At 36.5% G+C, this 22,421-nt stretch overlaps 3 protein-coding genes across 3 annotated transcripts in view; all 3 read right to left on the bottom strand.

Moving 5' to 3' along the window:
* The window catches only part of LOC119784910 (mucin-19-like), a 28,668-nt gene extending 20,530 nt beyond the window's left edge, over positions 1-8,138 (bottom strand). Inside the window, exons 1-14 of the mRNA XM_038287198.1 lie at positions 8,024-8,138; positions 7,688-7,732; positions 7,314-7,539; positions 6,174-6,303; positions 4,976-5,036; positions 4,160-4,245; positions 3,762-3,957; positions 3,527-3,652; positions 3,324-3,444; positions 1,128-1,263; positions 964-1,041; positions 781-850; positions 559-693; positions 240-389 (exon numbers count right to left, since the gene is read on the bottom strand). Coding sequence (XP_038143126.1) covers positions 240-389; positions 559-693; positions 781-850; positions 964-1,041; positions 1,128-1,263; positions 3,324-3,444; positions 3,527-3,652; positions 3,762-3,957; positions 4,160-4,245; positions 4,976-5,036; positions 6,174-6,303; positions 7,314-7,539; positions 7,688-7,732; positions 8,024-8,072 — 1,609 coding nt within the window. The 5' untranslated portion in view covers positions 8,073-8,138. The remainder of the gene's footprint in view (positions 1-239; positions 390-558; positions 694-780; positions 851-963; positions 1,042-1,127; positions 1,264-3,323; positions 3,445-3,526; positions 3,653-3,761; positions 3,958-4,159; positions 4,246-4,975; positions 5,037-6,173; positions 6,304-7,313; positions 7,540-7,687; positions 7,733-8,023) is intronic.
* An 8,780-nt stretch (positions 8,139-16,918) lies between these two features.
* LOC119784908 (submaxillary mucin-like protein) lies at positions 16,919-20,018 on the bottom strand. Its single transcript, XM_038287196.1, has 7 exons — positions 19,997-20,018; positions 19,689-19,758; positions 18,846-18,955; positions 18,742-18,773; positions 18,472-18,625; positions 17,135-17,172; positions 16,919-17,056 (listed from the first exon to the last, which is right to left on the bottom strand). Exons 1-7 carry the CDS (start codon positions 20,016-20,018, stop codon positions 16,919-16,921), a joined length of 564 nt encoding a protein of 187 aa, XP_038143124.1.
* A 107-nt stretch (positions 20,019-20,125) lies between these two features.
* LOC119784907 (mucin-2-like) lies at positions 20,126-22,001 on the bottom strand. Its single transcript, XM_038287195.1, has 4 exons — positions 21,968-22,001; positions 21,608-21,849; positions 21,287-21,473; positions 20,126-20,391 (listed from the first exon to the last, which is right to left on the bottom strand). Exons 1-4 carry the CDS (start codon positions 21,999-22,001, stop codon positions 20,126-20,128), a joined length of 729 nt encoding a protein of 242 aa, XP_038143123.1.
* Positions 22,002-22,421: the final 420 nt, after the last annotated feature.

Here is a 22,421-nt window from a genome sequence, read left to right as displayed (position 1 = left end):
AGAAACAGAAATACATTGTATTTCTTGTGATATAATTGAATTGTTTTGCTGGGAGTGTCATTGTTGTAATTGAGCTAATGCACTGGCTCCCATCTGCTAATTAAGGTCCTGATGTTTACAATATGTGTCCACATCTACTGTCCTCATAAGAGAGACAGAGATGTATTGATGAAGGAAATGTAGATATTATGACATTGCATTGATTTATGTATCCATTATAGGTTTAAAGCAGTTGTTACCATTGTCAGTATTGATGCAAACATTTGGGATATCCCCTGAACAATATCCTAAACTCCAGGATAGAGCAAATAGCTTGGCGGAGCTCTCGATGATCCCGCTGCTGGTAGTGAAGTCATCTGTGGTATCATTGTTCCTGTTTCCACAAAGACCTAAAAGAAAGCCTGACTTTAACTGCAAAACCACCTGGGTGACATGCTTACAAAAATACTGTACCTTAACATTATAGTTAGTAAATATCATAAAAAATAAAACATACATTTATGGAAACTACTGTGATTGCAGAAATGCCCATTTGTTCAGAGTCTGTTTTCTCCTTACCTGAGATCTGGCCAGTAGTCTTTGTGGGTGTGATTGACAGCTGGAGCTCAGGAAACACCTGGACTCCAAGCGCTACACCAACGGTTGTACTTACTTCTACATACATTGAGGACTGCCAGAAAATCAGTGCTAGATCTGTAAAAAGAGATTAGCAAGAAATGTAATTGTGATTTTCTCAAATTACTTTGGGTGCATTAAAAGTTCAGTTGGCATTTGTCATACCAGATTGGTAGAGCTCAGTAATCTCTTGGTCTCCAACTGTGACCTTGCTTAGTGTGAACGTAAATATTTCCTGAAAATGTAGGAAGTAAAGAATTCAGTTTGATTAAGAATTCTTTACAATTTGACATTGCCCTTGTTTTTTTTTACTGTTTTCTGAAGACATTTGCCTTACTTTAGCCATACCTGTAAAATCTGTACACGTACTGCCTTCAATGATGGTCGAGTTTTAGAAAACTCAATTTCAATAGACCAGTTGGAGTCCTGCAATAGAGCCAGAGAAGTTTTTGTTTTTAGGTTAATAATCCAATAAACCCTGAATACTAAGAACCATTGGGAAAAACACTTACCTGCGATGCCATGTATGTGCATTTACCAGGAACTGCATACTGTTTGCCATCAAATGTTGTCACAAACTGTCCTTCAATGAGACATCTGGATGGGCAGGAGTTTTCAGAGCAATGCCACTTCCCACTATCACACTGACTGAGATCAAAAGTTAAGATGGTAAATGGCATGTACTTATATAGCACCTTTATTCAAGTTAGGAGACTTGACCAAAGCACTTTACACTACATTCATTCACTCACACACTGATGGTGGCAAGCTACATTTTAGCCACAGCTGCCCTGGGGCTCACTGACAGAAGTGGGGCTGCCGTACACTGGCCCCACCGGGCCCTCTGACCATCATCAGTAGACAATGCAGATGAAGTGTCTTGCCCAAGGACACAACGACACTGAAAGTCGGAGTCGGTGCTTGAATTTCAGGGCAAACCCCTACATCCAACGCCACTGTCGCCCCCGGAAGAATTTGATTAAAAAAATTACAGGGACCATTTCTCTATATGTGTACTTGTGCGTTCTCATGTGCTTGTGAAAAGTCATCAGCCTATTGCTCTAGTACTGTTCCAATTCACAAGAACACAAGACCAAGAACAGACCAAGTCCCCTGATTTTGTTTTCGCCCCTTCCCATTTACAGAGTATGCATCAGAGCAGATTTGTCCGTTCTCGAGATTAACAGCTGTCCCAGCATGCACCGCGGCAGCAACAGCTTTCAGTGGAGCGCTCACAGGGCTCAGTGTATTAAGTTAAAAGTTCTATTTTCTGTTACTGTTGTTATGTAAAAGTACATTTTAAAATCATTTCAGGCGAGAACATTATACTTTTAAACTACACTATATGGCCCATTTACTGATTTAAAGCATCATTTAAAAAAAGTTCCGATGTTGAGAGGACTGTGGAAACCAGCAGACCTCCGAGGCTAACTGCAGTAAGGGCCAACCTTAGCCCATCTGCAGCCCCCTCTCTGGGCATAGCGGTGTGAGGTACAGCTGGCTCTGATGCCGATTTTTTTTTTATAGGCAAAATTTTCTTTTGATCTCTTTTTGTCTGACTTAATTAGAATTCCCCCACTAACTGAAAAAAATAAGAACTTATAATTATCTAGAGGCTATTAATAACAGGAGGTGAGATGCAGCTCTAGATAAAGACAAGAGCTGCATATTGCAGACGAGCTGTTCTAATTGATCCATATTTATACTGCGTGCTCTCGTTCTCTCCGAGTCCAGACTTTCCTCTGTTCTTCTCAACAACATACTTGGAGAGGACACGAGTCCGTACTGGCGTTCTTGTGAATTGAGAAATGGCCAGGGTTTCTTTCTTGTAGATTTTTTTTTGTTCCTTAATCGTGGCTCGGTGGTGTTTTCTTTACTGTAAAAAGTGGTGTTTTTTACTGTAGCTAGTCATCCTTGTCAGGAGGAAATGTTTACATCAGCCGTATCAGTGACTTATGAAAGATGAAGATGTTTAATACCAGATCTATCAAAATAATATCAAAAAAACAAACAAGAAAAAATATTTTAAAAAATAAGCATTATTGTAAGAACCAGTGGGATTTTCGTTTTCTTACTATACTCAACAGCTACACTTGAAAAGGCTGTCTAGGTCAGTATTTGCATCAATAAACTTTAAATGAAATGCAAGCTGCTACTTTTCTTTACTACTAGCAGCTAGCTGTACTGTTGTGTGCAAGTTAGCCTGCACATATTTAGAAAAAGGAGCCTAATATGTTCTTTTTAAATCCACATAAAAATAAACGCAAAGAAAGGAGGAAAGGAATCCTAAGGAAACATCAAGATTCAGAAGAATGGGTCTAACTCCGAGCTAAATGTCCACAGGATTATTTTATGAATAGAGTAATGTCTGTAGGCCGCCATATTTATATATAATAAGTTTTTGCATTAAATACATATTCTATCTTAGGTAAACTGTATGTGTCAATTACTTGTGTTGCACCAATATTTTCTGCTGCCTCAGAAAAAAAGTATTAAAATTAGGGGGTATTGATGAAGCACCAATTTATAGTTTTGTTTATTTTAAAATTGTGTGTTGAGGTATATATAACTTTAAAGGAGAGTTTTAGATACAAAAAAAAAACAAACAACAAAACGTTTCCCCTACAAATAGCACTTTAGAAGTTGTGTCACTCTGTTTCTTGGCATATATATTCATATCTAATGAATGAGCCTTTTGGTTCACCTACCATGTTTGACATCTGGTGGTGCGTATCCCTCCAGGAGAGTAGATCTGATCATTGAATACACATGGACAGTTGTGGACACCCACACACTGGTATCCATCAGTGTGATCATTCAGCACCGCATCTGTAATTGCAGTTGTTAAATCTTTTAAAGATCTGTGCAACAAAACAATGTGAAAACAAAAGTGGAAAATGATGGTTCTCACCTGCAGGACAGACACAGGAGCTTGTGGTCTCCAGGGTGGTGAATCTGGGGTCCTGGTTTGAGCAGCTGGGCACAAAAGGAGAACCCTCCTCGATGTAAACCAGGTCACCTGGACACGTTTGTGGAGCTGCAAGCGCACATCAAAGCACACAGGAGCATCATTGGATGATCAGAGTTTGTTTGAGAACATTTGGGAACAGGGTACCTCCTTTCAGGTACATGAAGCAATCCCCTACCACAGTTGGCTATGGTCCTCCACTTGTCCCAAATATGGCTCCTTTTTCCACATAGCAGTGCAATCTCTTTGAAGAAAGCACATGCAATGTCGCTGTTGCCTTCAAAGGTGTAAAGGTTTTCATCACAGAGGGCGATGTAGTTGGGTGTTTGGAAATTTAGACAGTCGAGCGTGTGTGAGAAGAAGTCTCTGCACAGCTGCAAATGTTACCAGAGAACATAAATCAGCTTGTTCCCTGTTTGAGACTAGCTCTGTTAGACCTGTTTGCAATTTAAATGATAAAGCAAGTTTTACACTTAAAAGGAAACTAAATGTCAGGCTGTTAACAAAAAACAAAAACTTTAACACTGTAAGAGGGTTGCTTTACATTTACTTAAATTGAAAATAGGTGGAATTTACCAAGTTGGGGCGAGGGTTGAGGTCCTGAATGTAGCAGGTGTTGTCAGAAATCAGACAATTTCTCACCAGCTGCTGAATATCGCCTGTTATAAAAATGTAGGACAGTAAGTAAAAACGAAAAATAATATCTGTTATAGGTTTGTCTTATTACAGTTCAGTAAAACTGGGTTTAATGTAAAATAAATTAACGTATCAATGGAAACTTCATAAGGATGAATATTCATGAATCCGCTGATAACATTGCTTATCCAGACAACTTTTTGAAATTCAAACTTGGCAACTCAACATAATCCATGTATTCACATGTTTTAGATTCAATACTAGATCAAACAATAACTTTCTCTGACAGAAAAATCAGAAAATGTATTTTAAAATAGTTTCCATTATCAAATAAATATCATGCAGATGCTTTCCAACATTTTTTAGTCAACTACGTTTTTGGAACCATAAATGAATTTATCAAAGTTTCAAGACTTGGCTTGATATACTGGACGTAACAAAAAGACAAATGGAAAAATCCTGGAGTATTTGCAAAAAAATAAAACACTAAAATCCTAATTATCCATTCAGTGCAATTATGAACTCATAGCTGTTTGATAATCATATTGCAGCTTTATAAATATTATGTACAGTTAGTAAATCTGCAATAACTGCTGTATGGTGATTTACTTAATAAACCTAATAAAGTAAATGGAGAGATCATCATAGCTCTAGATTATAGTTTCAATGTGGCAACTAAAATACAATCCTTTTTAGTTTATCTTTTTTTTTTTAACATAAACAAAAAATACAATAATATCCTTTGTGATGCCATACCTGTCTTATGTATTGCACAAAGTCCACTCAAGTCAGAGCTCAGCTTTTGCTCTAGTTCAACCTTCATAGTAAATCACAAAGAGACATTAGTAGATGTGTAAAAGACATAAATGTTACATGTTATGTTTTAGGTGTTAATTTGTCCTAAAACCGAATTAAAACTCAGATTAATAGTAAAAATCACTTTTCATTATCAGTACTTTTGGTTATAAAATAATCAAAGTGCAGTTTCGGTTTATAAGCACAAAACACAAACATTAATAATAAGTAGAAAAGGCAGTATATGCAGTCCCATATAAAATACTTATATTGCAGATAATCTTTAAAAGATAAGCAAACTCATTTTGTTTTTAATACCCTCTAACTGTAACAGTTAAAAAATGGTTACATCTCGAAAACCTGCCACCTTAAGACATTTGTTCCGTTTACAAAAGCTCTATTGAAGAAAAAAAGCCTGAAAATGAACTTAATCTAAAATAGATGGTAAGTAAAGTTTTATTATTTTTCACCAAAAAGGTGCAGTTGACCTCCATATATATATGGATTTCCAAATCTTTGAAAAATGGTTTGGGTTGTTCTAAAGGGCTAACAAAGGCCGAATTTTTTTTTAACAACTATGCTTGGCTTAAATTTGACAAGTTTGGAGATACATATTGGCCAAGCATAAATAACCAATAAAAATGTCTAGGGACAAGCAGTGTATGAACCAGATTTCTAACAGACATATTGAGGAAATCTGATGCAACTCTCAGGCGCAGAGAGGGAGGGCTCACATCATCTAAACACCTTGAGATCACTGAGTTGACCCAAATTAGCCCAAAGTAGATTTACAACTGGATGACCCTCAAAGAAAATACCTAAGGTGCTTTAATGGCCCAGCCAAAGTTCTGACCTCAGACCAGCTGAGGTTTTGCAACAGGGAGACTTATGGGAGCTGAATGAAACCTGATAGAACTCAATGAACTGCACCTACATTGAAAAGAAAACAGTCTGAATTCCCCCCAACAATAAGTTAAGATCGTGCAGATAAGCGCTGCGTGTTATTTCAGCTAAGAAGGGTTCTTTAGCAACAGAATTAGCAATATCAGTATTTAAATGCGGTTTTTGTAAAAAATAAGTTATGATAGTGTGTGCTCGACGTTTAACAAACCAGCTGGTGGCAGTTTATAGTATTTGTCTAACTTTATCATGTGCTCACCCAAACACTGTCAAGTCCTCCTGCTACTGTGTGCCAGGTGACTGAGAGAGGGAGTAATGAGCTCCTCAGTCTGGTGTAGATGCCGTATTGATATATGTGCTGGTAGGTGTGGTCATATGGAAGGGAAACCCTGTAAATAAAAGAATAAAAGAATATAAGAGGGGTCAGTTTAGAGACAACTTTGCTTAAACAAAAGAGGTTATAAATAACTGGTAATCACCAGCTCACTTAAGCTAATAAAATAGTTGTTTGTTTGTTTCATTCATCTAGCTATTCTGCAAAGAAGAAAGACAATAAAACATTTTACATAGAGGAGGCAGATATAAACTGTTTTTCAAAATAGATGCATCAAAAGATCAGTTTGTCTTAAACCTGACTTTAGGCCCTGCTGGTATTTATGTTTCTTTTTTTATTAATTTGGCCTGGCCTTACCCATTCTAGGATCGCAAGGGGTGTTGGTTCCTATCTCCAGCTGTCAATGAGCAGGAGGCGGAGTACACCCTGGACAGGTCATCAAAAACCCCGGGCCAGAAATTGAACCTGAAATCTTTTTGCTGTAAAGCAACATCGCTACCCACTGCAGCCCCTAAAGTCAGAGCAATAAACTCTTGAGTTTGGGGATTAGACAGGATGTCATGATCTTCTGGTGTTAAGGTATGAATTATATAATACTATTAATTATACATTTTATTTAACTGTGCCTTTCTACATACTGAAGGTCACTTTAGAAACAATAAAAATACAAATATAGGGAACAGAAAAGTATAAACAAAAAGTTATGGAGAGGGACAAGAGATTTCTGTTTTATCTCTTTGGAGATGAAACACTGTACTCTGGACAAACCATGCTAATGTGCAGCCGGAACTGCTTTCTAACACTAAAATGGACAGTTTTACCAAAGGTGTTTGAAAGCAACCTTCAATGTCATGAAATTTCCATCAATGACCGATAGTGTGAATTGCTCTGCAGGAAAATATTACAGGTGTTATTTTAGCATGTTTTAACCAGGGGCACTGATAAATATGAAGGAGACTGTAGTTTTTAAACAGAAACCTAGTAGGTTATATGGAAAGGTTGATTAGACTTTACCTTAAGGTTCACAACTGCAAAGCAAAATGAGTGTAGAACATGGAGTCAAACCTTTTCTTCTCTACCAGGATGGTTCCATTCTGCACTACGGTCTTGACCTTGTTGATGATAATCTCGATTAGGTTTACCAAACTATTCGGTCCTCGCCGTATGGTGATGTCACACTTGACTCGTTTGTGGGTGAAGCGGGCGAAGGTGAACGGACAGTTTGAGCGCACATAGAAAAGTGAACCTTTGAAAGCCTGGATGACTCCGCTGCCATATGTCTTGCAAATATCTAATCAGAGTTGGCAAGGAAGGATTGTCAGTGGTTACTTTAGGACTATTTAGAGACAGATCAAACACAACTGTCTTTGGTTTAACTTTAGTCAATTAAATTAATACATAAGTACAGAGGTTAATCCTGCCAACATTCAGGTACTCACATTTCTGAGACTCAGGTGTTCCCATAGATTCACCCGCCCTAAAAGCTGCAAGTCAATACTCAGTTAGAGGGGAAAACAGTAAAAATGAGTCATGCACTAAATGTAGGACTAATCCATCTTCTGCAGACACAGTGTTAGAATTCAGTTTAAAGCTTCCAATACATTTTTTAACAACAAAACCCCAATAAGGAAATTGCTTTATTTCTATGAAATAGTTTATTTTTAACTCCCATTTTAGCTCTGTGAACATGGAAAATCACCCAAGATTGAAAAAATTTAATAAATAAAAAATCTCTCTATATATAAGATAAAAGTAATGCATGAATTTGCCTTTACCCAAACCTAAGAAGAAGCATAGAGCCAGCATCCATCTCCTTGAGTCCATGGTGCTGGATGCTTTCTGGCTGCAGGAAAGCGCAGGGCTGTTAGAGGAACTCTGCCTTGTTTATATATGCTGTCTCCACGCCTGTGACACTAAAAAAAATAAATAAAATCCCAACACCCCTCATGGACAAACATGAGCATCCATGCACTCACCTAAAGTTCAGCCTCTGGCCTTGAAGCAATCAGGAAGCGCAACTTAAAGTAGCAGCAGAGCAGAAACCCAGAGACGGTACTACACACTGAAATTCTAGAATTGTATATCGCTGTATTTGCTGATGATGTTATTTTTTTTATTGCAAAAAGGGAAATAACAATAGGGGAGAAAATTATCCAACTCTGCAGAGAAAGCTACAGAAAGAATTTCAAACTGGAAACTAAGGATTTCTCTTTTTATGTCTGTGTTTTAAACAATAAGATCTGAACCTAGAGCAACTAATTAAACCATAATTAGGCAACCATTTTGTATTTGACTAAATATACTAATGGGAAATGACCTTTAAAGAAAATTGCACTTTACTAGGTAACACATTAAGTCTAGTATCATATAAAAAAGAAACATTTTGGCAAACACAGGTCAGCCATGCCATACCCAGCATATTAAAAAAAGACAAACACAAATGACATGGGGGGAGTATAATAAGGGGGATATAATGAGGCTGTCCAGGGGACATAAACAAGGATGCAGTTACTTATTTGTCACTGGCTTGTGAAATCACCATATAGTAAAAATGTAAAAGTTTTTGAGATAAAACATAGAACCTAAAAACATCAATGTGGAAAAGGAAGGAGATATTCAACACACACACAAAAAAGTTAATTATTTTTATTCATTTATTTTGTGAAATAGCGTTTGCTCAGCCAAATTTCAATAATATTTGTAAAAACAAAGGTTTTAAATGTCTTGGCAGATGAGCTTATTTTTTTATTAATGAAAAAGCTCTCATAGTCTTTCAAGCTTTATTTTTACCTTTATTTGAATTACGAAATCTAACTATGATGAATCTTAACGATGATTGAACGATAGACAAACACAAAGTAGTCGTCTAAGTGTTAAGTGAACTATTCTTTGCTGTTTTTGTATGTTAATAAAAATATGACTTTTCATTGATTGTCAATTTTATTTTATTTTTTTACTGGGCCAATCTGACAAAACTAAACCATTCTATCGTAATTCATGTATGTTCAGTGGCCAATTCCTGTAGTAGGGTGAAGCTCCAGTCAGTTACAAGTCTTTTGCCTCTAGCATTTGTTTTGAGTGGAATTATATTGACCTGCACCTATTTGCCTGCAACATTCAACCTTAGAAAAGTCTCAACAACATGATGTTGCCACCACCACATGTCATCCTGGTAATATAATGTTCTGGATGATGTCCACTGTTTTTGTTGTTTTTTTTAATCAAAAACTTTTTTGGGATTAACCTTACTTCATCATCTTTGTAGTTTCTCCCATGTGACTGCTGGTGAGGAGAAAACAGGATTTATAGGGTGCATGATTCACAGTTCTATGCTAAATAAACTGGACTTTACTTGTATTTTCTTATCCATACATAATTACCTGAATTGCTTTACATTATAGCCACTTTGAAGGAGATGTTAATACACTTATATGCAGATTGGGGTTTTGACAAAATCTCTGTGGTGTTTCAAGGACATCCAAAGCCAATAAGGATTTTTGGTCAAGTATTCAATAATGGTGGGTATTTTCCATCCCTTATTGCTCCACAGGTAGTATGTTTTTAAAAAATATGTATCTGAAAACTGAGAGGACCGCTAAACCCTTCACGTTATCTACAAATCCTCCAAATTAGCTTTTTGTTTGCTTTGAAAGTACTAAATTTTATCTGCAGGTAAGATACCAGGGTGCTCAGACCAGTCATATTCTGATAAAGACTGACCTACTTTTGTTCCGTCCAGATGCATTAACCATGACGACCCACCCTATCTTTCACCCTTTTACTTGCTGTCATAACAGTTAAACCATTTAATCTTTGATTTCATTATATTTTCTTTAAATTAAGTTTTATTTTAATTATATAGCTTTATGGAAATGAGATTTAATTAAGATAAGTATCTTTCAGATACAAATGTACACTGATTTCATTTTTTCTTAATTAAAACGTTTTTTAGCCAATTTTAGCCAATGTCTCTTAAAATAACCTCCTTTGTCTCCATAAATCATAAAATAGATTATTTTCCTAAGTCTAGGGGATTGTTTTGATGCTATTTTTGCACAATATCTATCTTTTTGTTGGATCATGAACGGGGCAGGTAAGGCCTGCATCGGATTAAGGTGTGGTTCTTTTTGCACCTCCATGATGGGTCATTGACGCCTCTGTTCCATGTAAATAATAGCACTGTTTCTGATATCATAGATCCAAACAGTCTGGAATTAGATGCTTGCATAATGTATTTGCTTTTAACCACTTCATATTGTAAATGGTAAGATCTGTAAATATTAATAATAATTGTATAAGGTCATATTTTTATGCGACTTCTTCAAAAAAAAAAATAGAGAATCTGACAGTCTTTATTTTTACAACACTGGTATAAAAAAGCATGGTGAAAGCATGCTATTATCTGTATAGAGTAACCTAAAGGCTTGAATAAAAAAGTTAAAAAAGGACAGGGGTTAGAAAAATTGAATTGGGACTAATGGTTTTAAAGACCCTCTGATGATTTAAGAGGTGAATAAGTTGATAATAAGAAATAAGATCTCTATAGCCAGGTAAGTCTGATGTAAATCTAATTTGATCAGAAATGTTGCCTGATCCATTCAGATAGAAGCAATATGATGTTTAGAGCATTTTTGTATTTAGTAGAGTATTTAGCTAAAAGACATAAAAACATCTTATAGCCATTATATATATATATATATATTATTATTATTTTTTTTTTTTTTTTTATGTAGTTTAGGAATCAAAGTGACAACACTCACTGAGTGAGGCAATTCTTTATTGTTGAAGGATTTGCGGTATACTCCAAGAAGAAAATTTGGAAATTTTAGACAAGAACTTAAGCCTAGGTCTAAATTGAACCTGAAGACGCTTACCTGTCCACCAGTTTCCTCTTCATGTACTCCTGCTCCAGCCTATTGGTACAGCTCCTCACCCTCCCCTCAGCCAGGTATTGTTCAGAACTGTACCTTTACAGCTTCAGGTCTAAGGATGCCCTCAGTTCCAACTAAACTGAAACCCTCCTCTACCCCTTCACCACCTTCATCCCAACCATCTCTCTATGACTCTTCTCATTTTTCCAGCCTCCATTTCACCACCAATGTCGACTCCAAGGGGAAAGACATCTCTAAGTTAGATCTTTGCATATCAAGGTCACACCAATGAATATATTGATGTATTCAGCACCAATGTCTTCTGCCTGGATCTGAGAGCCAAACATTCATACTTTTTTCATATCTATAAAAATCTCTAATTGCTGTTTTCTCAATGTCACTTCAGTTTGAAATTTGTGGTACAATTCTAAGGTAAAGCCATAATCTCTCTTAGAATTTTGATTTTGATGGCCTGTTTTTCTCTGCAATAGTTAATACTATTTATGTCTTTCTAAAAAAAAAAAATTGGGCTCTATCAGCCTTTATTTTGTTATATTCAATAGTAGGAATACAGGAAAGTGGGTTAGAAGAGAGTGGAGAGACATTATGCAAAGGTCAGTTGGGCTCCTGGAATGATGTGACTGTGATCATCTGTAAAATTTCAGGTCGGTGCACCTGGAATGGGGTCTGTAAAGCAGAAGGGAAGATGTTCATCTCGTCTCTCACCATAACGTTACAAAGGTGGGGGAAATAATCTATAGTGGGGGCTGCCATGTTGGTTTCTGTACGCACAAATAAATGTTGAGTTGAAAAAAAAAATTGGGTTAATTTAACCCAACAATTTTTGTTATTTTTTTCTGTTGGTTTCTCTAACACAACAATGCTCATACAAGCCAACTGGGTTGTTTATAAAACCCAATCAAGGGCTCTATTGACTACACTGCTGTGTTGTTTAAACCCAGAAAGTTGGGTTGTATTGTTATTATTTTACATATTATAATATATTTTATAACTATTATATCATATTATAATTATGATAATTGTTTTATATATTATAAATATTATCACTATATTATAAACTTTATTATCCTTAATATTGCAATTATAATTACTTCAAATTAATTAATCTAAAACATATTTAAACATACAACATTTCCATAAAATTGTCATGTAGGCTTACACTCCTTCACATAAGACAAGAGGAAAATAAAAAACCTTTTGAATCAGATATTAGTAGAGCCGTCACATCTTCAATAGCCTTGCAAGAGATCACAACCGATGCTTGAGAAAAAAGAAATCTGTTTGCTGGTAACAGCACAAATGGACCTGGGACCCTGAGGACTTTGCTGTCTACAACTACTCTATGATGTTAGTTCTAGACCTACGATAAGAAAAAAGGGCAAACCATAAGGTAAAAAGGCTAATTAAGCTGAGGGTTTTGTAAAACAGAACCATGGCAACTTGTTGCCTAAGCAACAATAGTCAACTCAGGAATTTCTTGTGAAAAACAGTGTTACTTACACTTTTAACAGTTAGTGGAAAAAAAAACCTTTAGCATATTAGTAATTGATTTATTATTGACTTAATTTGTAAAAAAAAACCCAGACCGATCATCTCATTAGCTAACATGTTTTTCTAGCAAAAGTGCCTTGCAAACTTAACGACATCTTAATGACCTTATGAAGCTTCATATAATAATATAAACATCAAATATATACTGTATGACAAAGGCAGAGTATACCACAAACCTGGGTTTGTGTTGAATTGAGTCTGGTCAGTATGATCTCATCAGATGATGTTGAGGTTCAGTTAGTGTGCGGTGTGGTTGCACATGTTCAAACATCAGCCTATGGTGTTGCACAGTCCAAAATAAACAACCACAACATTATAGAGATTACAATCCAACTGCTAACTCCTGCTAACATAAATAACCTAGCAAATGGGGTTTTCAGAATACCCAATTCAATGAAATTGACCCAATTTAATAACCCAACATGCTCAACCTGGCATTTGGTTTAAAAAACAACCCAGCATTTCTTAGAAAGCATCGTGCCTGTTATTGTATGTTTGAGAATGCTGTTTTTATGACCTGTGATTAAAACTCCACCTGAGGTTATCACCCCTCCTACACACCCAACTCTGAGGTTACAGATCTGCAACTTGTCCCTGGACACTCTGAAACCCTCTGACCCTAACAGGTTAGAAAATCTGCACTCAGCTAACCCACCTGCTAGGTGATGATTGGTGGGACAAAGCTTTTAGCTTACACAACCACAGTCCACTACATTCAAATACGACTTTTACAAATTTATTGAAGTGTCACGTGACAAATGGCATTTAATTCATATATTTTATTCATGCTTTCTTTTTTTTTTTTGGCAGAAATATTTTAGTACTATATCAAAAGTTATTTTAATAACCATAAAACCTTCTGCCCATCTGACTATATTTGGGCTCCCTCCTTTTCAATGATTTTATACAATGGATTGTTTAAAGACTTTAATATGTACAATAATTAATGCTTATTTTTCACTATTTGTCACTGGTATCTGAATTGTGTTGAGTTTTTTTATTTCTTTTTTGTATTGTAAAAAAAATTAGAATGAGAATTTAAAAATTAAAATGCTGTAGAATGCCTAGTGTATAGCTATACTCTTTCCCTGTACATATATATGTAACCAAAATGTATTCAGCTGTATCAGTGATATGGATGTGACGTGAACTCTCAAAGAATGACATTGGTTACTTTCCCAAACCCCAAAAGTTAAATACAAAATAAATAAAAAATTGACACCCATCTTTGAAATTACTGAAGTTAAATACTTTTTATTGAAAAGGTATAATATAGTAATCACAAACTTAAAATTGAACAAGTCATCAAGCAATGGTGGATTGCCCTAAGAATTTAATCTAAATGTAAATTGTGAGATTTCAGGATTTTTCCCTATACAGTGAATTACAGAATCAGTTCGATTTAGTACAGATAATGTGTGTTAATATTGACTTATGTACAATATATCCATACTACTCAACTTCCAGGTAGTATGACTTAAAAAACAATCACAAGAGCCCTAGTGTTACCACTGGAGAAGGTTTTCTGTTAGAGACCTGGGAAATAGAGCAGCAGGAAGTGATTAAAAAAAACTGCCTTCTATGCAACAATGATGGAATTTAATTTGTGAGTTTTGCAGAAATAATACATTAGTAGATAGTACACTAGTGGTTCCCTGCACTATCAAGCACAGCCACTGGAGGGTGCTGTTTCACTTATAAATATATATTATGTAGAACCACCTGCTTCAATTTAGCAATGTTGAAACACACTATAAAAAGCTGCTTTCTCAAACTTATATTCTATAATCACAGGTGTTGAACATTATCAAGTGATTATCAAGTAGTGACACTTTGGACATTGAAGTAATGGTAGACACAGTCATAGGTCTAGATTTCATGGACACTCATACAGTTTTTGCATTTATTGTTATGTTTATTAAACATGATAAAAATGTGCATAACATTTTGCATGCACAGTTTTTAATCTGTTAGAACTCAAGACTTAATACAATCATTGCTATAAATGTGCCATTTTGATTAAAGGGAAACTTAGTTGAAGGAAGACACATTATATGATTCTTATATGATATAAAGAGTATTTAGAAATTTGTTGCTAAAAAGATTATGTTCAATAAAATTACAGATAAGTATTTCCACCGGTAATCAGTTAAAGTTGTGCACCACAAGCTCTACACTCACAGCTAGTCACATGCTTGTAGGTATATTTCCTGGTAGTGAGATCAGAGCATTCCACCTCCAGCTCTCTAAACTCTGAGCTCTGCTCCTGGCAGCAGCTGTACTCCTGCTCCACCTGCAGGTAATCGTCCAATAATATCCTGTTGAAGAGGAAAAAAATCAACACAGAGACGTAAGGAATGGTGGTAAAAACTGAAATGATATGTGAGGTGAAAGGCTTTTAAGCATCTAAATCTTCCGTTCCTCCTTACCAGGGCTTGGAAAGACAGTAACCCTCACATATCGGTACTTCGATAACGGTGGAGCACTCATCAATAGTGGCATTTATTTTGGAAAGCTTGGACACACAGGTCTGGTTATCTAGAGTTGGAATAGACAGAACAAAACAGAAAACTTTAGATCATCTTAAAAAAGATTATAGAAGAATTTAAATCTAATTGGCCAATTTTAGATTTGTGTCGTTACCCGATTTAGAGGTGAAGCAGCAACTTTGGTTGTTCCAAATCCTGTTACCCTGGAGAGACAGTTAACAACACATCATTAGCTAGATTATACTTAAACATGTGGCTTGATCATTCATTTAGAAACTCATCATTCAAAGAACATTTAAAGGTAATTATTTTCCTTTATCCATTTTGTCAGATTAAAATTTCTGACTTTTTGGTGCCTTACATTTGTACCTCTCCTTCCTTTACTTTGATTAATCTAAATAAGCCAGAGTCCAAAACCAAGTCCAGAAGTCACCTAATTAGTAAATAAAGTCCACATAGTTTAAATCTGATATGACAAATCTAAATGTTCAGTGAAGTCTCCAGACATTTCCATGTTAGAGATAACCAATAAAATCTGTGGAGATAAATTTCACTACTAGCAACCGATATATCTATATATATCTTCTATAATAGCTAAATAGAAGAAATGCATTTTACTTTCTAGCAGGACACCATATATCTAAAGGAGTGGTTCTTAATTAGTTTTATGTGTCTTAATTATTTGAATGAGGTGTGCTGGAACAGGAAAGCAACTAAAACATGAATAACTGGTCATTGTCATTTATTGTCTATAAACTATTATAATCCGCTTGGTAGTATTAGTATATTGCAATAAATGTAACACAATACACTGAAATTTGTGATTTTCACTGGATGAAATATGGAAAATTTAACAACTACTTTTGCCTGATACCTAATTGTTAGGAATCCAGTTTGTGTGGTCTGTTTTTGTGCTTTTTCTCTCTCCACCACCAGGTGGTGCCCTGTTCCTCGTTGGGCCTCCCTGCACACCTGCGGCTCGTTGGATCATTACCGGAGGAGTATTTGAGCAGTGGGCTGTCACTACCTCGACGCCAGAGTGTTTGCCAGTTTTGGGTACTCTAGCCAAGCTGAAATTAGCAGAGTCTAACCGTAGCTTTGTGTCTCTGAGTCTAATCTTGTTTTTGTCTTTGCTCTTTGTCTCTGCAGGAAGTCTTTCCTGTGTAACTGGATAACCTGGACCTTCTCCCCCTGGAAGGATTACTAAGTACACACTGAGCAGGGGTAAACCTCCACATGATCCGTTCAAGTCCTCATCATAAAACGAAGTGACAGTCTGCTCCTTTACTCCTCTGGGTCCAAAGTATGTCTACCTGTCTGCTCTCCATAGAGTTCCCTCTCCTCTGGAATAATTCCCCACAAACTGGATTCAAGGATTAACAAGAGCCCCCTCAAATTCAAGCCTCAGTCAATTTTCCTACGGTCCCTGAACTAATCACTGTGACCTCCGCTTCAGACTTTCCGGTTCCGGTTCACCAGAGTTCCAGCTCCTACTTCTGTGTTTCATCAACATTCAATAAACCTGTTAAACTTTTTGCCTTGGTCTCTGAGTGGTTCTCTGCATGTGGGTCAGATCGCGTAAACCCATTATGAGATTACTAAATTTTTAAACAAATACTTAGTGTAAATAAATATAGCAGTTTTATGTAAAAGTTGCTTTTTTACATTGTTTTACACTCTTAAAATTTTTTAAACATAATCCAAAACAATGAGAAATAATTCTAGTAAATTAGAGATTTCATTCTTTAGAGACATTAGGCAATGATACCTCAGGACAGTCCTCTGTAGGACATGCTCTTGTTTCACTCTTGATTCCTTTCCCAGTGCAGACAAAGGACAGGCAGGGGTCACTCATGTCCTTCCATGTATCTCCCAACTATGCATAACAGAAATAAAAATCACAAACTGGACAATAAAGGGACTGACTCTGATGATTAAATACAATACAACGTACACTGTATGTGGTTCCATTATAGTTGCAAGTCTTCTCAACTGTAAAATAAAGCAACTGGTGTCCGATTAAAGCAAAGACATCTAAATAAACGTGTTACAATGATAGCACAAGATTTACTTTTTCTTACTGACACAATACTACATTTTTATTAACTTTTATTTAGGGTTAAAATATAATTTTTGTGGAAAATTAAGTTTAACAGTCAGTCTTTTATTGTTCATGATCTCTCAAGATCACACATCCAACCAAAGCGCTCCTTCCCTTCTTAGAACTATAAACTGCAGCAAAATAGAGATCAGGTGTAGAGCCCCATTTCATTTCATTGAATTTTGGTGTAATGCTTACTAGAATAAAAAAAATATATTCTTGACATGGTTTATAGCAAGAATATACTGTTTTAGACAGATACATTCTTCACACAGCTGAAGAAAAGCAGGTTAAAACTATCTAATCTTGAACCATGGCACTCCAGCTTTTTTTGTACACATCTTAAGGTTTTTGCAGGTGACCTAGGTGTTGGGAGCTGGAGAAGTTCCACCTTTTCTCCAGCAGAGTCTGCCGTGGATCCTTCTGAGTGAGCCTCCTGCACAGCTGCAGCCCATCAGATCATCAGAGGATCCACTACATAAGCTGTCTTCAGATCTTGCCTCAACGCCGCAGTGTTGATCCAGTTGGTCAGCGCCTAAGCCTAGACTCTCAGTGAATCTTTGTGACTTTGAATCCAGCCTGGATTCTAACCCTAGTCTCTGTCTTCCAGGAAACCAGTTTCTCCTCTGTGGAGCTCAGGAAGAGCTAACCTGCCGAGCCGACCCTCAGAGCCAAACCTGAAGATCCTCAGTGAATTTCCATGCAGCTCAGGACTAAGAGCTGGAGAACCCAAAGCCAAGGTCTGCCCAAAACTAGATGTAAGACGCTGAAGCAGCTAGCGGACTCTGCTGATCAACTCCTCTCCAGATCCAACAGTGACCCTCTCAAACTTATCTACAAGAACCCTCAAGGTACAATCAGTAACAATCAAGAACGCCTGCTCCTAAGCACAACGCTAACTGAACTGTCTCTCACGCAGACTCTGGTGAACCAGTTTCCAGGCCCGAACCAGAACCTGTCTAATCAGTGTGCTAGAGATCAAATAAACTTGTTGAACTTTTATTCCTGTGTCCGTCTAGTGGTGTTCTGCATAATTGGGTCACTCTTCGTGCACCCATCATGACACTAGGGAGGAGTCAGGTTTTAAAAATAGAAAATGCTTATAGACCATTAAGGAAAACCAGGAAATGGAATAAAGAAACAAAAATACAAAAGAAATTTTCCAATGTCAGTCGATTGTCAGTTCTTACCACAAATCTGATCACCACAACAAGTGGTGTTCACCAAGGTTTCATTTGGGGAACAGACTGGTGTTTCTAAAACAGGCTTTCGAACACACTGCTCTGTGAAGGTCTGATTATTACATGTACAGATGTGGCAATTAGATTCCCACACCTCTCCAGCCTGAAAATAGAGGAACATTCATGTGTTAGATGGTAGTTTTATATAATGAGATGCTTAAAAGGTTATTTATTTTTTTTTACTTTAATGCTTGCTGTGACAAAACAAATCATACTTACAAACTTAGGCTCTCCGAGCGGTCCTTTACAATCTGTTTTTAAAGAATAAAAAAAGTCATTTCTGGAAGAAGACTGAAGCTAAATCTGTTAGAAGTTGTACTCACAAGGACATTGTTTCACACAAACATTTGAGTGGCTTCCTGCCCTAAAAAGTCCTGGAGGGCAGAAACATCCGGAAATGGGCGGGTGCACAGATTTCCCCCAATTAATGACTCTAAACAGAAGAGAAATATCTTGATAAATCGTTAACAAATATTTACAAAAAGTAAAGCATCAAACAGGTGAATGTTTTTCACAGTATAGTGATTCAGAGTGGGGGATTAAGGGGGGCTGTGTGGCATTAAATTTGGACCATGTATCCAAGGCAACGTAAATTATTTCACCCAACTAAAGTAATCAAAACAAATTGGTGTGTAAAAAATGAGTAGTAGATGACACAACAGGAAAATAAATGTTGAACACATGAGGAAAGGGAGGTACTGTAGGTCATTCCCAAATACGATGGCAAGAAAGATGTACTGAGTAATGTGTGATGGGAATCTAAAGACAAAACTAAACCCAGATTATTCTACAGCCAGGTAGTATTCCCAGATATATGGTTAGAGAATCTAATTTGTTTCAGATAGAATACAAAGCTGCTCGAATAGTCAAGATCATCAACCCTCCTTAATCCCAGGGGCCTGAGAGTTTCTCTGCAGAACAATACTTCAATATCCCAACACAGGGATGTACAGATATATTTCTCTATACAACAGATGTTTGATTATTTTCATACAGCTTAAATCAATTATACATCTTCTAATGTATTCTGGATCTCTGGATTTCTTGTGCTTTTATAAATTTGAATATCAATATATACACTACAAAAAACATTGCTGGGATCAACAATTTTTCCTACTACGGTATATTTTTGCAAAATGGTAAAGAGATAAATAAAGCTGGCAAACCCTCCAAAACAGAAGTCATCTTTTTTATCTTGGTATTCTTTATAAATCAATCCTTTGGGACATTCCACATCTGAAACACAACAAAGGGGAGTGAGCTTTAATCAAGAACTAATTAGAAATTACAGTAGTTCATTCATTTCTTTGAGAGGCTTTGCTATACATAGGAGAAAGAGGTATAAAGTGCTTACCACAACTTCCATTAGTCAGTTCTCTCCAGTCAACATAGAAATTAACATGTTTACATTCCCTAGCTGCTTGTTCCAAAGAAGAGCAGGAAGCATTTGGATTTAAACATGAATCAAACTGACAGTTCTTCTTTATGATATTCATATTCACATATTTGCTGCAGTTAGCAAACATCCTGAAGAAAGACAGATTTTTGCTTTTAAAGTAAACAGATTATTCCGCTATTGGCATTTATTGGCATTTCACACCTGTCACACTTTTCTAACAGAACATTTTTGTGTGTAGCGTGAAGCGTACGGGTGTTCAAGCAGTTGGCATAATGAGTTTGGTACACAGGTAGGTGGGGGTCCAGTGGTTTCCGGGGGATCAACCATGACACACGGTACATCTACTGGTGCAGAAAAACACATCGGCTTCAAAGGGTCATAGTGAACCCAGTCATAGGCTGTCTTGTCACAGCAGGTGTCGTCCTCAATCTTGCCTCCTCTACGGATGCATGATGCACCACCACACACACCTTTAGAGGGGAAGAAATTGCTGGTTAACAAATTATAACGTACACCATCATAATTAATAAATAAGTAACCATTAGCTTCCAAGATCTTTAGCTAAACACTTTGTACTATTCTGCACTTAATCAAAGTTCCATTAAATTGGGACAAGACCAAATTAATCCCTTTAAAGATATCAGTTTAGATTTTAAGAAACAAGTCAAGTTGGGTTTCGATGAATAATTCTTAAGCTAATCAATTTATTTGTTGCTAATTTTTTCATTTATAGAATAATAATCTGATAGTAAAATATGCTATATGGGATTTTTTTTTACATTAGTCTGCAATTTCAGGAAAATAAAAAATGTTGAATTAATCAATTACTAAATGATTGACAATTATTAAGTCAATCAATCTGAATTAATCTGATTAATTGTTTCAGCTGTAAATCTAGGAATGATCAAGTCATAAGTATTGGCCCAGAGGAACTTTCAACAATGAAATAAGTTTTCCCTCTACAGAGTGGGGAGCAGGAAAGAACTCCTAACTCCAAAATGTATAACTTTTAGTTTTTTGACAATTCCCAAGGGCCTTTTGGAGAGTAGACTAAACATAAAAATACTACGACAACATACAAAACATGCATAAAGGAACAAGACTTTTAAATTAAGGCATTTAAGCGTAAGCACACTACTAACTTTAAAGCATGGTGGTGGCGGCATTATGGCATTCAGTTTTTTGTATCATCTATCTAGGAAGTTAGTGTTTTAAACAGATACCAAGAGGAGATGCTGCAGACCATTGTAGTTTGAAAATTTAATGTGCAGTTGAGACATAATACATTGATGTGTTGAAGACTGGTGAAAAGGAAGCTTACGTTATTTTCCAATTGAAAATCATGACTTCCTGTTCAAAGCTTACCACATTGACCCTGAGTATTGTTGACAAAGTTTTCCATGGCAAGGTTGACCACCAGGTTAAAAGATGGAGAGAGGGAGACAAAAGAGCGGATATCAGGAAGGACGATTAATACTTCATAGTCTGTGGTTTCAAACCTTATCCCCTCTGCCTCAAATGGTGGTTGAACCTTCTCGCCATTCAGAGTGGCCTGTGGAAGACACACCCATGTCAATCCATCTGACTTGATGATGCGATGTAAGATTTTTCATACTTAAATTGACAAATCTGTTTATCTGCTTACTTTTTTGAAGCAGTATATCCATAAAACAGAAATTACTGTACCTGAATACCAACAGCATCATAGTCTACGCTGAGCTCAGCCGTGTTGTTCTGATATTTCACAATGACGTCCTTAACACAGGAGCCTTGGAGTCCTGGTACGCAGTAGAAGTTGTCCACCAAAATGGTCAGGTGGTGCTTGGGTGACTGCTCTTCCACCAGAATGTAGGTGCAGTTTTGCAGAAAATCAAAGGTTGCACCACTAAAAGAGATGTAGTGAGGGTCTCCATAGAGGTCACAGACACCTGTGAATGTTCAGAGGCATAAGTTGATTAAGCTGTGATATGCAAACATAACAATTACTTTGGAACAAAATAATAATAATTTTGTTCCTGTAAATCAGAAATAAAAATTCATGAATACTCACAGTCACATCCCCATGTTTCACAGCATCCATCAGGGATCTTTACTGCCTTATCCCTGGGACATGCAGGTCTAACAGACTTGTTACAAGGCACTGAGATCTGCTCTATTATCCGATCCACACAGGTCTTGACAAAACAGTCCTCTGTCCAAGAGTCCCCACAAGCCCAGGTTTTTTTCAGTTTAAGATCGCTGCAGAAACAGACTTTTTCGGGAAGGTGAAACAACGCACACTTAATCAGAATATTTTCTATCTATATTGCTTTTAGGAACAAATACAAAGTACACAGCATTCATTATTGTGAGTATGTTATTTTCATTTTGGTCAAAGGCAGTCGTACCAGGGGTAGGAGTTGTAGAAAAGGTAGTCTCCTGTTTTGTAGTTAAAGAAGTTGTAGTTGCTGGTGTAGAAGCAGTAGTCTCCAGCGTTGAGGTTGGAGAGGTTGTAGTAGGA

This window comes from Cyprinodon tularosa, unplaced genomic scaffold, assembly GCF_016077235.1.
Source record: "Cyprinodon tularosa strain WSP-4 unplaced genomic scaffold, ASM1607723v1 ctg237, whole genome shotgun sequence".
Taxonomy (NCBI): Eukaryota; Metazoa; Chordata; class Actinopteri; order Cyprinodontiformes; family Cyprinodontidae; genus Cyprinodon; species Cyprinodon tularosa.
Note: the sequence above shows the minus strand (reverse complement) of the source record. Positions and strands in the feature narration are given on the sequence as shown.

What these genes read in the sequence shown, in the direction of transcription:
- LOC119784908 (XM_038287196.1), bottom strand. Translation starts at nt 20,018, where the DNA reads ATGAATATCATAAAGAAGAACT. An exon ending in GAATATCATAAAGAAGAACT is followed by an intron (nt 19,759 to 19,996) that starts GTCAGTTTGATT and finishes GTTGTGTTTCAG; the next exon opens with ATGTGGAATGTCCCAAAGGA. An exon ending in ATAATGGAACCACATACAGT is followed by an intron (nt 17,057 to 17,134) that starts GTACGTTGTATT and finishes TGTTATGCATAG; the next exon opens with TTGGGAGATACATGGAAGGA.
- LOC119784907 (XM_038287195.1), bottom strand. Translation starts at nt 22,001, where the DNA reads ATGGATGCTGTGAAACATGGGGATGTGACTGTGA. An exon ending in ACATGGGGATGTGACTGTGA is followed by an intron (nt 21,850 to 21,967) that starts GTATTCATGAAT and finishes GAACATTCACAG; the next exon opens with GTGTCTGTGACCTCTATGGA. An exon ending in ATGATGCTGTTGGTATTCAG is followed by an intron (nt 21,474 to 21,607) that starts GTACAGTAATTT and finishes TGTCTTCCACAG; the next exon opens with GCCACTCTGAATGGCGAGAA.